We start from the raw sequence: 15998 nt of genomic DNA, 5'->3' as shown, positions 1-15998 counted from the left end.
GCCCATAATTAGGATTTCAATGGTTTTAGCCATCGTTCACACAAGCCAATTTAGGTTTTTATAATCAGCCATATTATACAATGATTTTTTTTTTTTTTTTTGCATCTCATTCATGCTCTAATAATCTTGAAGGCAAGTTTTGAAAGAAAAAATAATTCATGGACGCTTATAGTTGTAAGGTAAGATTTGAGTTTGATGTATATTTATTTTTATATTTTACTTTCTTTTGTTTATTTGCTTTTTAGTACATCAATCAATTATGACCACTAGCAAATATGTTTCGAGGTTATGAGTAGTAGAAGAAGAAGAAGTGGTTAAGTTTCAAAATTAGACCTTGAAAAATTTGTTAAAAAATGATTTAGTAATCAACATAAGTGAAGAAAATATAAGAAGCGAGTGAGTATCAAAATGATGATAATACATTTTATTTTATATTTTATAAAAGCTACGTATTTTTTAATATTTATTAAAAATAACGGTCAAAGGTTATACTTTTCTTATCAATTTGTTAGATCATTATTGATGGGTCGTGCCTGAAGAGAAATAAACTTCCTTCTAGTATATTATATGGCCTACCGATTTTTCTAACTTAACTCGTCTAATATTTACCAGTTTCTCCCAATCCCATAAAATATGCTAATTCTGCATTTTTTATATTTCTTGATGTAAAAAATATTGTTTGACTTATTTTTCTTGATGTTTACAATATTTTTACTGTTTATCATTTAACCTTTTATTTTGTTTACAATTTTATTTAGAAGAAAAGTTTACGCTTTTAGTTTTAAAAATGGTTTTAAAAAAGGCTGTTTAAAATCAATATTCATCGAATGAAATAACACAGTACCAGGAACGTTGAGATGTGGACCACTTTGAGATTTATAAAAGAATGGAAAAAAAAAAGTATAGATATGGTATTTTGAAAGTGCAACATTTTTAATGTAATGGGTGTTATAAATCCTTAACAAATAGTTATTTTTCAAATACATGAAACTCTAAATAATAAACAAAGTTAAATGAAGCAAAAAAAAAAAAAAAAAAAAAAAAAAAAAGCGGTAAACATAAAAAAAAATGTTTATAACTTAAGAAGGGTTATTTTTGCGATAAAAATGTATACATGTGATTAGTGTTGAAAAAGCACTACAACGTGCGAAAAGAATAGAAACATCCAAGTTGAAACATAGGTTTTGGGCTTTGTTTCGAGAAAAGGGAAAAAGCCCATCCACGCCTAGAAGATTACACTAATAGAAAGAAATAAATGATACTTTCAGAAAAGTACGTACGACTAATGTTGCCAAAAAAAATGTTTTTAGGATTTAATCAAATCAGTATATATTATTTAACCACGGAGGTAAGTGCGCTTTGACTTAAGAGACCAAAAAATAGTGGGGGTAATCAGATATAAAACTGCCAGAAGAAGCCATTCAAGACCGATTTACAGCTGAAAACATTTATTTTATTTTTTTATGGATTGTTCTTCAGACAAATTCTGCGTTTATAAAGTCTTGACTCTTATTTTACCAGAGAACTATATACAAAACATGTATAAAAGTTTAACATAAAAAAGGGTCTAATTATAATAAAAATTCCCTGTATTCAAGGGATTTCAAAAGATTGTGTATACCTCGTCTTCAACACTCTTCTGAGATATCATTCCTTATTAAAAAAATTAGAGAATTATATATGAATGGCATGTTTCACTAATGTTCTAATATTGCACAACAGTTATGATTACAACCACCAAGTTTGTTTGGAGTTGGACTATTGCTTTCTTTGAGCAATATGAAATGAAGATTAAATTGGGACAAACAAAAAAAGTATTCTTAATATACATTATAACTTTGAATATTTAGGATATATACTGCAAATAGTCTTTGAACTTTTATGATTGTGCTAATTTAGCACCTAACTATTTTTTTGGGTAGCATTTTGGTCTACTGTACTAACCTATTGATTTCGTTGCTGTTTTGGACCCTATAAAAATAATAACTATTTAAAATAAAATTCAAAACTTAAACAGCGTAAAATACATATATAAACTATAATAAACATGTTTATAGTTTTGAAAAGCATAATTTAGATAAAAATAATGCTACAAATATATAAAATTGTGTAACTTTTATTTAGTGTTTTTAAGATAAAAAAAATAATTTTGTAACAGCCAGTTTATTTAAGATCAACAAAGATATTTTAGTAAGTAAATACGTTTTAAGTAGCTTGTGTGTTAAATTTATGAAAAAATTGTACAAAATAGTCATTTGAAACTAATTGATCAGCAAAATAGCCAAAGTTTCAAATTTTCAGCAAAATAGACAAAATTACGTTATCAAATATTTTTTGACACTAAGATCAATATTTTTTTACAATTATTATAAGCAATTTATCACTTTTAAAAATATTAATCCTAAGATTATTTTTATTTTTGAAACTTGATTACTGAACATTTTGGTTATTCTTCTAATCTTAGGTAAACCTTGGCTATTTTACAAATCTTTATCGTTAAATCGCCTATTTAGTCAAATCACCCTAAATTTATTAGCACAAACTAATTTTCTTTTCTTCACAAAGGGATCAAAAAGCTACTAAATTAAATGGTAAAAAAAAAAAGCTATAAAAAAAGTTAAGGACTAAAATAACACAATCACAATATTCAGAAGTTATGCTATAAAGCCGAATATTTATTTATTCTTTATAGTTTGTTAACTTATTTGCTGTTTGTTGTGTTTTTATATTATATGCATACATGCAAACACGTATACTTTTTTATGTATTAATGTTCTTGCCTTGTCCTACTAATTTAATATTATAACTGTGCCCACTAATATATCCTATATTTGACCAGTGATGCAACATCAATATTTGTTCACACCTTCTTTTGAGCTGTAGACAGTTTGAATTATGCGACAAAAAGCAATATGTGAGTCCTAATTGTATACATTTTAGATATTACTAATAATACGTACGCATGCCTATCTATATTAATTTACAAATATATATTTGATCTTTCTCAAATATAATATAATTTTGTAACATAGGGGGGCATCTGCATTATTTTCTTAATTGTCCCGTGGCTGTGTAACTAAGAGCTCAATTTGAATATATATAATACTAGATTTTTTAGCATGATAGGCTAGGTATTTAGCCAAAATAGCCCATATTTTAAAATTATAGTCCAACTATTAACATATTTAGAAAAGTAACACATTTATACCTTGTGTTTTAGTGAAATATCGAGTTTAACCATCGGTTTTCAAAAATGTCGAGTTCATACCCTCTGTTCAACTAAAATGACGAAATTATACCATTTGTTTAACTAAAATGATGAAATTATACCCTGAAATGAATAACAGCGTCACAAATCTCCATTTCATTGATATGAACTCTTATATAAGAAAAACCGAATCAAATCTAAATCAGTACCTTAAATTCCAAATTCTCAATTTTGAAATAAAAATAACCTTAAATTGAATTGAAATAATAAAACTCATACGTCCTAAGAAATGACTTCATTCCGTGTTCGAATTGTAACTCTAAATCCTGGATTCTCTGTTCGAATATACGATTTTGATGACTATCAACTATCGATGTTTACCCTTTTGCATCTTTCTGTGTTCTTCACGATTAAGAGACTGTTGTTTATTTTTTAGTTTTTAAATAAATTACATATATGGCGCGAATGAATAAAGATAATTGGTGTTTATATATAAATATTATAGTCAACGTCAATGAAAAATCAATAAAAAGAATATTCGTGACACTGTTGTTTATTACAGGGTATAATTTTGTCATTTTAGTTAAACAGATGGTATAATTTCGTCATTCTAGTTAAACAGAGGGTATGAACTCGACATTTTTGAAAACCGAGGGTTAAACTCGATATTTTACTAAAACACAAGGTATAAATGTGTTATTTTCCCTTCCAATATTCCAATAATACCCTTAAGAATTGTTATTATTAACTGTCAGAGGAAATAATATTGACGGTAATAAGAAAAATAGTAAATTTCATCACCCGTAACAAGAACAACAGTAAATCTTATTAACTGTAACAAGAACAACAATAAAGCTTATTAACTTTCATCTCCGCCGTCTCCGACGCCGGAATCCGAGTTTTCATCAAAGTTTCAAACGATGAAATCTCAACCTTACCTTCAAACGGTCGGATCTGTGCTGCCGCAGGACTCGCTGATGTTCGAGATCGTTTCAGGAGGAGGATCGTCACAGTTAATCGAATTAACCTTCACAGTTAATCCAATTGACTATCACAGTTAATATGCATAACTGAACTTGCGACCTTCGAACGACCGGATCGGCGCAACTGCGAGACTCGCCGATGTTCGAAATCGTTTTCGGAAGAGGTTCGTCAATTAATCAAACTAACTGTGACAGACAGTTAATCGGATTAACTGTGAGAGACCATTTAACTGTCGAACGAAAAACCCTAGAATCTGAAATCGCACCTCCACCGCCGCGTGCGCCCGCCCCGCCTCCGCCACCTTCGAGTTCGACACGCGATTTAACCCGCAATTCGGCGACCTAAGCGACAACCACGTTGGAATCAACCTCAGAACCACCGGCGAGGAGAACCAGTGCGAGCTTCTCCGGAAGGGACACGAGGCGGTGGCGATTGAGTCTGAAGCTCCTTTTTCGGCGCCGGCGACGGCGAGTCTCCGGCGAAGATCCCGTGGATTGCATAGAAAGATTGTGGTGTGGTGTTTGGATGTTTGAGTGTGGTGTTTGGGTGTGAGAGAGAATTGTATTTTTGAGACTTTAATCAATGTTGATAGTTTGACTATTATTTTAATCTCCTTTCTTAATAGAGGTTAGATACTAATAAATCTCTATCTCTTTAACTTTATGTATACACACAAAGGCTGTTTACTATTTTTATAATGTCCCTTTTCTTATTAAATTGTGCTAATATTATGAACCACAATTAATGCAAAGTTTAATTCTTCTTCTTTTTTAAGTAAATAGATTAACGACAAACTTAGATAATTACAAACGATCAGCATATAGTGAGATCTTAAAATGTCACGGCCAATGAAGGTTCATCTCATTTTCTTTCAATCATTAAAGTTTATTTTACTATCAATTATTAAAGTATTCGAGTCATGGATCAACCATGTTAATATTATAATTGTAATAGGACAAAGAAGAGATGAATAGAATATGCGTAAACATAATTATGTGCGTTACAATTATTGGTCAAGTCCAACACTTCATTAGCCAACCCAAGCCTGGAATTAGAGTGTTCATTCATGTTCAAATTACGTAAATATCACTTCATATACATGCGCGTGTATATAAAATTGCAATGTTTTCTTTATATGGAAATATATCTATATTCTCTTTAAAACCAACATTTTCGAGTCTTCTCTATATTTTCTAATAAAAAGCTTAATATCAAACTAATAAATAAAAAGCTTAATGTCAAACTAAAATAAGCAACAATATAAATAATATTTTGTAAGGAACAATAACTAGGGATGGCAACGGGTACGGGTAAAGCCGGGTACACCTATTCCGTTACCCGTACCCGCTATAATTTTTTACCCGTTACCCGGACCCGTTTACCCGGATTTAGAGACGGGCCGGGTAACGGGGATACCCGCCGGGTAAGCGGGTTATAAATATTGGACCCGTTACCCGTTTACCCGGCTTAAAAAAAGGGTAGCGGGTCGGGTAGACCCGATTACCCGTTTATAAAATAAAATTCCATCAACAATATAAATTTTAAAAATAATAAAATTTAGGTGAAAATATCAAAATGCTATTACAATATGAAGAACATTAAAATTCAAAATAAATAAATAAAAAATACAAGAGAAGTCTTCATTGCAAATTGATCATCTTCATTGCAACATATAAAAATTTATTATCTTTTTAAATACTTAAAAGTTAACGGGTCGGGTCCCGGGTAACCGGGTACGGGATGACTATTCTGTTACCCGTACCCGGACCCGTTAAAACCTTAACGGGTATTATCCGCTTACCCGTTTACCCAAAAAGAACGGGTATTACCCGACCCGAATAAATCGGATAACGGGCCAGAGCGCGGGTAACGGATCAAATTGTCATCCCTAACAATAACATGTAAAACCAACTCTAAAGCTTGAGGCTCACATCAAGATGTGTGACACTATTTGAATTGCTTATTTGTTCCTCATCATCATCATGACAATTAATGAGAGTTCTTGATTGTATGATCCAAAAAGGCATTAAGGAAGTTATAAATTTCTGGACGAGGACTTCTATGAGGAATCCATGTTTTTGTGAGTGTTGCGATAATTCTGTACGTAAGTGCACGTAGTCGATCAAATAATAAAGCTCATAAGTACGAGTTGATTCCACGAGGACGTTGTTTAGCAAAAAATCATATAAGCTCCCAACGAATTGAACTTAAAGAAAACAAGGAGATTATTATCTAAATTGTAAAAAAATAAATAAAAATACAAATTAAACACGAGTGAATGGATTGGTAGAGAGCAAGAGCAACGGTTTCGCAAAACTCTCCTATAGTCGAGATTTCTAGAACTACACGATTTTTTGGTTCTCTCTCTTCACTAATGACACTCACATAATATTATTATTAAATCTCTCGTGCATCTAACAACATATGTCAATACCGGATTTTTATCTCTCGAAAACTATTTTTAGGGACATTTTTGTCAAATATTGTCAGTTAATAAAAACAAATTGGCTAATTTAAAAAAAAAAAAAAAATCCAAAGCGTTAGCTAATCTGATAATCTTAATTTGGTTACTTTATTAGAGCGCATTATATTTTGATGCGTAAACTTTTATCATAGTCAATGTAAAAAAAACAAATAAAGGAAAAGTCAATTAACAGTAATTAAAAACCACTATTTGACCGTCATAATATAATAGAGTCAGACAAGAAACAGATCCAATTATATTTCTCATTATATTATAAAGTAATTAAATAATAAATTTAAAATATAAAATTTCACTGTTTACAAAACTCTAATAGAGTGAGTATTTATGATATTAAATTATTTTTATTCACTTTAAAAGAACTCTAAAATTATTTTAAATTTACTAGGAAGAAATTTGTTTATCAACATATTTTGTCCGTTTCCAGAAAAATTGAAATCTACACGCCATCGAAAACTCCTACCCCATTTTTTCATGTTCCAACTTCCAAACAATGTACTGAAGACAACACTAGCCAAACAAATTGTTAAATCTGGCCACATGGAATATGAGTTGATGTATGATAAAAACCCATAACGCGTCATTTAATTGCAGTAAAAAAATATGACCACCGGGTCTCTAATCTCTATCCCTTTTAAGATTGTTGAAGGGTTTTTTTTTTTTTTTTTTTTGAGGTAAAAGAATACATAGTTCAGCATTAGAAACAAAAAAAAAATTGAAGGCATTAAAACTTAAATAAGACGTTTTGGTGGACATATCAGTATAACATCGCCAAACATGTAAATTTCGTAAGACACTTCATTCCATTTATGTCTCCTTTAGACGCGTTTGACCCAAAAAAAGCTATAAGTTGTATTAGACTAAACTTTCTCTTTGACTCTCTATTTTCCATTTCTTTTCGTCACTTAACTGTTTTTTCCTTGTTTATTATGTTTGTATGAGACCTTCCTTTTATTTGATCTTATCTCGCTTTTCCTCTGACTAAAATAGCCTATTCCGAACTAATTATATTTGACTATGTCTTAGGCTCTTGTATTAAACTAAATACAAATAAATATTGGTTTGCGGAAGAATCTCTAGGCTATTGGTCAACAATTCTATCTTAGTAAGAAACAAAAAAAAAAAAACTTTATATTTCTTTTCCGATAGGAAATTTAAAAAATGAATTGTCATGTCATGTGGTTGCTTTTTAGTCAAAAACATGCCAGCTGTCTTTCGCTTCCTGCTGACGTGGACGTACTTGCTATGATGTTTGCACGTGCTTCTTTACTTATGGCGCGTAACACATGAAATTCTGCGCCGTACTGTGAAACGTGTAAGCTTTAGAGTTGAGATTCTAAATCATACAGAGTGTTCCAAAAACATTAAACAAAAACTATTATTCCTTGATTTGTAAAAATGAAAAAAAAAACAATTATCACTTGTTTCACTTTCACCAACAAACGTTAAAGTAATATACAAGCCATGTTTAGTAAATTGAGTTTGGGTGGTTTTGCACGGTTAAATATTGTTGATTCAGTATATTTTATTTTTGTTTGTAATATGTTAGGTTAATGGTTAAACTTAAACCATTAACCTAATGAATTAGTATCTGCACGCATCAAGAATGTCAAAATCATAACTTTAGGAGGTTAAATTAGGTTTAACTGTTTTAATTTCTTAAATTTAAATTACAAAATTAAAATTAATTAAGCCCCTTGAAACATAATACCATTTTTTTAAAATGTAACCAAATAACCATTCTCATAACGTGATAAACTCTTCCTATTTTATATTGATTGTAGCGCTAATTATGTGTACACGTTTTAGTTTCTCATTTTAAATAAAATATATTGATTTTATTTTTATTATTAATGCTCATTTCTTTGATTTCTTCCAAATTTTTAGGGATTAGCTATTTTATTAACTTAATTACATAAAAAAATCAAATTTAATTTTGTGTTTTGGCCAGCTGCGTTCAGCTCCTATTTCTTTGATCGATTCCAAATTCGTCTCAAACAAAATTTTCAATTATATTTTTAGCACTTTAAAAATTTTCCATATTTCAAGTTAAAGTTAATTGTTATATACATTTATTAGCTAGGCTATGTTACTTGGTTTTACAATCAAGATTTTTGAGCATCAGTGTTTTGCATGTTTACTTGAAAAAGTAATCGTATTGTTTTCGTGATCTCTTATGATGTTATAACAAGTAAAATAACACCAAACAATTTATCAGATTAGAGAAACTAAATAAATTGTAAATAATGAGACATGCAAATGATAACTTAGTTCGGTCAATTATGCCTAATTTTGAAGGGATGATACTCTCAGTGGAAAAAGAACTTCACTAAACGGTAGATTAAGTGTAACAACGTACAACCATAGATGATCAACTTCTGATTTCCTAAACTTCAAAACTACCCAAGTGAATCTGATTTGTCACAAGCTCGCCTTGAGTTTGACATCCCATTTTCCATTCAATACACTCACCAAGTGTTTGAACACGTTTATAACAATGCGTGCTTTACAATACTAGAAATACACAAACCAACTTTGTAACACATGCACCAACAATGGCAGTCAAGAACAACGTAGTAACATCACATAAAGGACAAAGTTTTACGGGGATGGCAACTCTCTCAAAACCCTATATGTGCAACCCTATCAAAGATGAAAAACATTCATTTTATATGATACATTTTCAGGTGTGTGTCATTTGCTAGAGTTTTCCAATGCACTTGGAGAAATCTCATTGGACGATAAAAAAAAGCGCGGAAGCATATCAGACAAAAAACATACTGCATAAATTCCACGTCACCGATCCCGACGTGGAATAAGACACTAGATGTCATAGCACATATGTTCCCAATATCATAGAGAACAACAATTTTGCCAATAACAAAACAGTCAATTAATAGTAATAACACTACTAGTTTTGTTCATTTTTGAGCGAGTTGTTTTGAAGCACCAGATTTCTAAGCAGTTTTTTGGGTTTTTCAATCAAAATTAAAGTATTCATGGATTTTATTTTCAGCACTTGCGAAGTTTTTTTTTTTTTTTTTTTTTTTTTTTTTTGCAAAGAGTATTCAATGTACAAAGTGTGTTGGGTTGTTCGATTTCAATGAATTTATGATTATATTGTTAACATATACAAGTTTATTAGGTTTTGTTGAAAATGTTTGCTTTCATTCTCGGGGAGTTGGGTTTGAGTTATTTTGACCAATATAACGAGTTATGAATACGAGAATAAAATTTATAAAAATCATAATAAACACATATTTAATAATAATTATTATATTTTATCGTTTATAAAAAACATAAAATAATACTTGGGCTGCAAATTTAGGAAAAAAGTGAGAAAAATAGTAGATTACAAGAATAACGCAAAAGAAATTCAAATTTTTTATATAAAGTGCTCGTGAAAGTGATATATTAATAAAAGTCAAAGAATTAGATTACAAGAATAACGCAAAAGAAATTCAAATTTTTTTAGAAAAAAATGAAAAATTGACCACAAACAATCATAAATACAACAATAACCTTTGGACTACCCATCTATGATAATAACCAGTCATTATCAAATTACTACACGAATCACGAGACAATAAACTATATCTTAGATCTGAGATTCAGAGCTGAAGACATATTCAATACCACTCCGCATAAAGATCAGGCAGTATGAAAATCAGATTTTATAAGTCTTGATTATTGAAACATAATAAAAAAAACATGAAAAGTAATAAAAATAAAAAGTACATTATCCTAGATCGAAAGTGGTTTATTGGTTGAGATTATCGAAGTATTCATGTCTCAGAGGAGACAACGACACTGAAGATTGAAAGTTCAAGTCTTGATTTTTTAGGAGAGAAAACACGGCGGCTAGGATTTGATGCTTCTTTTTTCATTTTTTGACTAACCAATGTTTTTGGGGTGTGTGTGTGGGGTAATTTTGGTGATGGTTCAAATTTCTCTTTTATTATCTTAAAATAAGAAGAATCATATATAAATGAAAAAGAAAGGCTGATCTCCATCTAAATCTAGTAACACTCGACTATTTTGATGTATAACATAGGAATTATCTCCGGAGAGGAGAAGGACTATATGGCTAATGGTCGTATTTGACTACATTAAATAACACTTCCAAAATATTGTGAAAAAAAATTAACCTTTTTATTAGCAAAACGTTGAAATTGATAAATGGGGACATAAAATTAATACTAATTCCGTTGCCATCATTAGTCATCAAACATAGGCCATACCAAAACCCGAGCGTTTCATTTCATAAAATAAATCCTTTATTATTTCTCTCTATCTCTCTCTTTTTTTTTTTTTTTTTTTTTTTTTTTTGGCTTGAAATTCTCTGTTTTCTTTGAAACCAAAGAACTTACTATTGAAAAAAAAAAACTGGTTTCAAAATGATCGCTACAGGTTCTGCGAGCTCCCGTAGGCTGTAACGAGATAGTCAGCAGATTTATTATTAAAAACAAAACATGTGATTCAGATTTGTTTCTCATCCAAATTTTAATAGATTTAGCAACATATAGGAATCTGATTTTTCCTCGATAGATCTAGTCATGCACGCACATATAATATTATCTCCTTCAAATCTAAACTAAAATCATACTTATTTCGCTTCTTAAAATAGAAAATTAAATAAATTTGCTACGTTACAACATAAAGAGAAAAAGAAATTGCCACTAGGACGGCACAGATTATAAATAACAAATACCATCTATAATATAGGCATTAAAAAAAATAAAATACAAACCCGCCTAATATAAAGCACACAAATAAACAAAACAAACAAGCAGACACGGCACAGACATTTCAATTTTCAATAATTATTTATCATTTCACTCTCTGAAACCTTGGAAAATATTTAAACCCGAAAAGAAATGAGGCGATAAAATAAAGAAAATCAAAACGAGAACAGGAGAGTCTTCGGAGACTTCATATCTCTCTCTCTCCCATGAAAATCTCGCACTCTCTATTTCAAATGAAGCAGCAAAAGAGAGAACTCTCCAAATGACGAAATTACCCCTCCCTCTCTCCGCCGTCATTTCCACAGTCGTTTCTCTCCTCCTTCTCTTCTTCTCCGCCGATGCCGATGCTCTCAGCGCCGGCGATACAATCGCCGCGACCTCCTCCGCCATCTGCGGCCTCGCCACCGACCCCTCCCAAACAATCACCTGCCACGTCACCGCTCTCCCGAACCAGCAACCACTCCGCCTCTTCTCCAACGTAACATTCGCCGCCGTCTCCGGCGGCGATTCCTTCCTCTGCGGCCTCCGATCCGGCGGCGACTCCGTCATCTGCTGGGACAACCTCTCTTCTCCGAACTCCACGCTCGCCGTGAAGCCGCACCGGCTTTATCCGAGCACGAACTCCTCCCCGAAGCTCCGGTCGATCTCCGTCGGTGAGAGCCACGTCTGTGCAATCCGAGCCGACACCTCCGCCGTCACTTGCTGGCCGCGATACGGCAGAGCCTTCTCTTTCCCCGCGGCTTCAGAGGAATTCGAATCGATCTCTTCCGGCTCGGGATTCACCTGCGGGATCTTGAAGTCCACGTCACTGGTCAAATGCTGGGGCTACAACCCGATCCGAACCACAATCGAGTCCGGATTCGGTAACGCCACCGTGTTGAGTCTCGTCTCCGGTGCTTCCCACGCTTGCGGAATCACTACCGAAGGCTTGATTCTCTGTAAAGGAGCGAACGAGTCCGGTCAATTGAATGCTCCGATTGGGACGCCCTTCGAGTTCAATCAGCTATCTCTCGGCGACGATCATGGATGCGCGATTCGGTCAGAGAACGGCTCAGTTGTGTGCTGGGGAGGCGCCGGAGAATTCTCCTCCGGCAACGTCTCGTTCGAGCTCGTCGTCTCGGGAAAGAATTTCTCCTGCGGACTGACCACTCTGAACTTCTCCGTCGTGTGCTGGGGTCCGAGGTTTTCTCTCTCCGCCGTCGAGCTGGTTCCGATTCCTCTGCCGGAGATTCTCCCCGGACAGTGCATATCCGCGACCTCGTGCGGAAACTGCACGACCTTTCCGAACTCTCTAAGCCTCTGCTCCGGCGAAGGAATGAGAATCTGCAAGCCCTGCTTCAACCGCGGGAACTCGAATCTCCCATCGCCGCCTCCGCAGAATCTCGTCCCGGTTCCGGTGCCGGTCCCGGCGCCGGCGGCGGAGAAGAAGGGGCTGAGGAGAGGCTTGCTCGCCTTCGCCATAGTCGGCTCGGTCGGAGGACTCGCCGGGATAATCACCGCCATGTACTGTCTCTACACCGGAGTCTGCTTCGGAAAAAAAAAGATCCACAGCTCCGTACAGCCAACCATAACCCGAGCCCCGAGCTCCACCACCACCTCCGGCAGCCCGCCGCCGTCCCTAATCCGGCGAAACGGCTCGAGGATCATGAGACGCCAGCGAAGCGGAACTTCCTCGAAACACGCGGACCGCGCCGAGGAATTCACCCTCGCCGAGCTCGCCTCCGCCACCGCCGATTTCTCCCCCGAGAATCGCATCGGCTCCGGAAGCTTCGGAGTGGTCTACCGCGGGAAACTCCCCGACGGCCGCCAGGTGGCGATCAAGCGCGGCGACCCCCAGAAGAAGCAGCAACGCCACCGCGAGAAAGAGAGCGCTTTCGAGTCCGAGCTCTCGTTCCTCTCCCGGCTCCACCACAAGCACCTCGTCCGACTCATCGGCTTCTGCGACGAAGACGAAGAGCGCCTTTTAGTCTACGAGTACATGAAAAACGGAGCCCTCTTCGACCACCTCCACGGAAACAACGACGACGTGGCGCTCAACGATTGGAAGATGAGGATCAAGGTGGCGCTAGACGCGGCGCGGGGGATCGAGTACCTCCACACGTACGCGGTCCCGCCGATAATCCACCGCGACATCAAGTCCTCGAACATCCTTCTCGACGCCACGTGGACGGCCAAAGTCTCGGATTTCGGGCTCTCCATGATGGGCCCGGGGTCGGGCTCGGACCAAGAATCATCGGCCATAAGACCCGCTGCGAAAGCGGCCGGGACGGTTGGGTATATAGACCCGGAATATTACGGGCTCAACGTTCTGACGGCGAAGAGCGACGTGTACGGGCTCGGGGTCGTGCTCTTGGAGCTTCTGACGGGGAAGCGGGCGATATTCAAAGACGGCGAAGGGATTGCCACGAGCGTGGTGGACTATGCCGTTCCGGCGATAATGGCCGGTGAGATTGGGAAGGTTTTGGATTCGCGGCCGGGACCGCCGGAGCTGAACGAAGGAGAGGCTGTGGAGCTCGTGGCTTATACGGCGATGCATTGCGTGAACTTGGAAGGGAGAGAGAGGCCAACGATGACGGACATTGTGGCTAACTTGGAGAGGGCTTTGGGATTGTGCGATCATAGCCATGGCAGTATTTCCAGTGGTATACTCTCAATTCGTTCTGAATAGGAAACCAAAGAATGAAAGAAAGTTGACATTACATTACATTACATTCTTTTCGTTTTTATGGTGGTGAGTTTGGGATAGTGTTAGTGTAAAGTTTTAGAATGAATTTTCAGGGGATTTTGGTCTGATTTTTTTTTTTTAGTGTAGTGGTTCATGGGAAGTTGCTAACTTGGTGATTGATTACAATTTTTTTTCCTTCATATGATTGATTGATTGTTAGAATCTCACTTAATTTTTTTTTTTTTTTTTACGTTGTCTCTTTTGTTCTTTCTGTTTGTTTGAGACATAATTTTCAGAAAGCCTAGGCTTCAGTGTCTATGCAGTTCACTAGAAAGCAAAGCACACAACGAGACTCTACTAGAGTCTCTAGGGTCTGCCTCAACAACAATCCTATTTATTTTTAATATTTGTTTTGTTATTTTATAGAGAATAATAATTGGTTTGGACGCTTTTGGCGTTGAGCTAGTCAAATGAGCTAAGCGAACCAATGAAGTAGAAAAGAAAAAAGAGAAAAATCAGTGTTAGCGTGTGAACAGAAGTGCATTGGCAGTTTGGTGGTTGTTGCGGTATGGATTTAGATTTGAGTGTGCAGTGAATATTGGTCCCGCGGAACAACAGGGGTTTGTTTGTACTTTAGCCAATTCTCAATTTCTGTTTGCTCATTTTTTTTTCTTTTTCAAAAAGAAGCGGGACCCACTAGTAAACAAGAGTTCGTACAAAGAAAGATGGTCCTCCAAACTTTAGACAATTGAGTGTTTGGGTGGGGTTCTAAATTGGGGTCTGCATTGATTGGGCTGTATTTGACCTTCTACTTTTCAATGAAACAGTCAATAAGGAATAGGCCAACACAACACTGCGTTCTTGGCCTACCGCCACGTGTACGTTAACCTTTTTTATTTTTTTAATCTTTATCACTTTTAGTGTCGTTTCTTTTAAGAATTCGTATTAGAAACGATGCTCAATTGTAGTTGCGCCCCTATTTCCTTTAACGGTCCAGGGATACCAAGTTACCAACGATAGTTGTCAGAATTAAAATTATGAGTCGTCCAACTAAATATAAAAATTTATAAGATAAAGACCAAAACTCATTAAGAGTAAGAGTCTTTCTTTGAAACTAAGACCAACAAAATGGATTAACGACTTCAAAATTCATTCTAAACCACAACATAGAGCAATACTTGCTATTTTTGAAATTTTATAAGTTTGCATGAAATATTCCAGGAAATTTATCTACATTTTATTTTTCAAATATTCACGTTATACTTTATTAGAAGGAATCTAATTATAAAGAAAATATATTTGTTTACTTTTATACAATAATTACGATTTAATTTAATTATAAATGCAAGACATGTGAATTTTTGTCATTTCATATAAATTTAATCAGGATATAACAAAAATAGTGTTTTTAAAGTGCATTTTTTTTTAATATGAGTGCCTGTCTCAAATTCTGTTAAAAGATAGTATTTCAGACAGTTATTTTGTATTATTTTCTTTATAAATGAAACTATAAACATTAAACAAAAGTAAACAAAATCCAAGATAATAGACAAATTAAAAAACCGTATATATCAAGAAAAATGCTTGTTAAGAACTTGAAGAACACTATTTTGCAATAAAAACTATAGACACGATATTCTCACAATTAGTTTTAAAAAAAATTACTATATAATTTTCATATTTTCAAATAACACTAAGAATGATTTTAAAATAGTTTACGAAATACTTGTTTTTAGTCTATAACATCTTTTTTCTATAACATAATTTACATTACTTATATTAAAAAGCACGACAATGTCAAACTAATTTGAAATAAAATTTTATACGCATGTTTGGTTTTGATAAAATCTAACGATTATATTAATCCTTCCAATAGCACATTTGTGTGTGTGTATGCTCTTTATTTTGGCTGTT

At 34.7% G+C, this 15998-nt stretch overlaps 1 protein-coding gene across 1 annotated transcript; it reads left to right on the top strand.

The window, feature by feature from the left end:
- The first annotated feature begins 11567 nt into the window (after positions 1–11567).
- Positions 11568–14965, top strand: CCR3 (CRINKLY4 related 3). Its single transcript, XM_089603392.1, has one exon. The coding sequence runs from the start codon at positions 11682–11684 to the stop codon at positions 14085–14087; it is 2406 nt and encodes an 801-aa protein (XP_089459518.1). The 5' UTR covers positions 11568–11681; the 3' UTR covers positions 14088–14965.
- The last annotated feature ends 1033 nt before the right edge of the window (positions 14966–15998 follow it).

The sequence above is a fragment of the Urtica dioica genome, chromosome 12 (assembly GCF_054948205.1).
Source record: "Urtica dioica subsp. dioica isolate 48M chromosome 12, U.dioica_male_clone48M_v1_H2, whole genome shotgun sequence".
NCBI classification, from domain to species: domain Eukaryota; kingdom Viridiplantae; phylum Streptophyta; class Magnoliopsida; order Rosales; family Urticaceae; genus Urtica; species Urtica dioica.
Note: the sequence above shows the minus strand (reverse complement) of the source record. Positions and strands in the feature narration are given on the sequence as shown.

What these genes read in the sequence shown, in the direction of transcription:
- CCR3 (XM_089603392.1), top strand. Translation starts at nt 11,682, where the DNA reads ATGACGAAATTACCCCTCCCTCTCTCCGCCGTCATTTCCACAGTCGTT.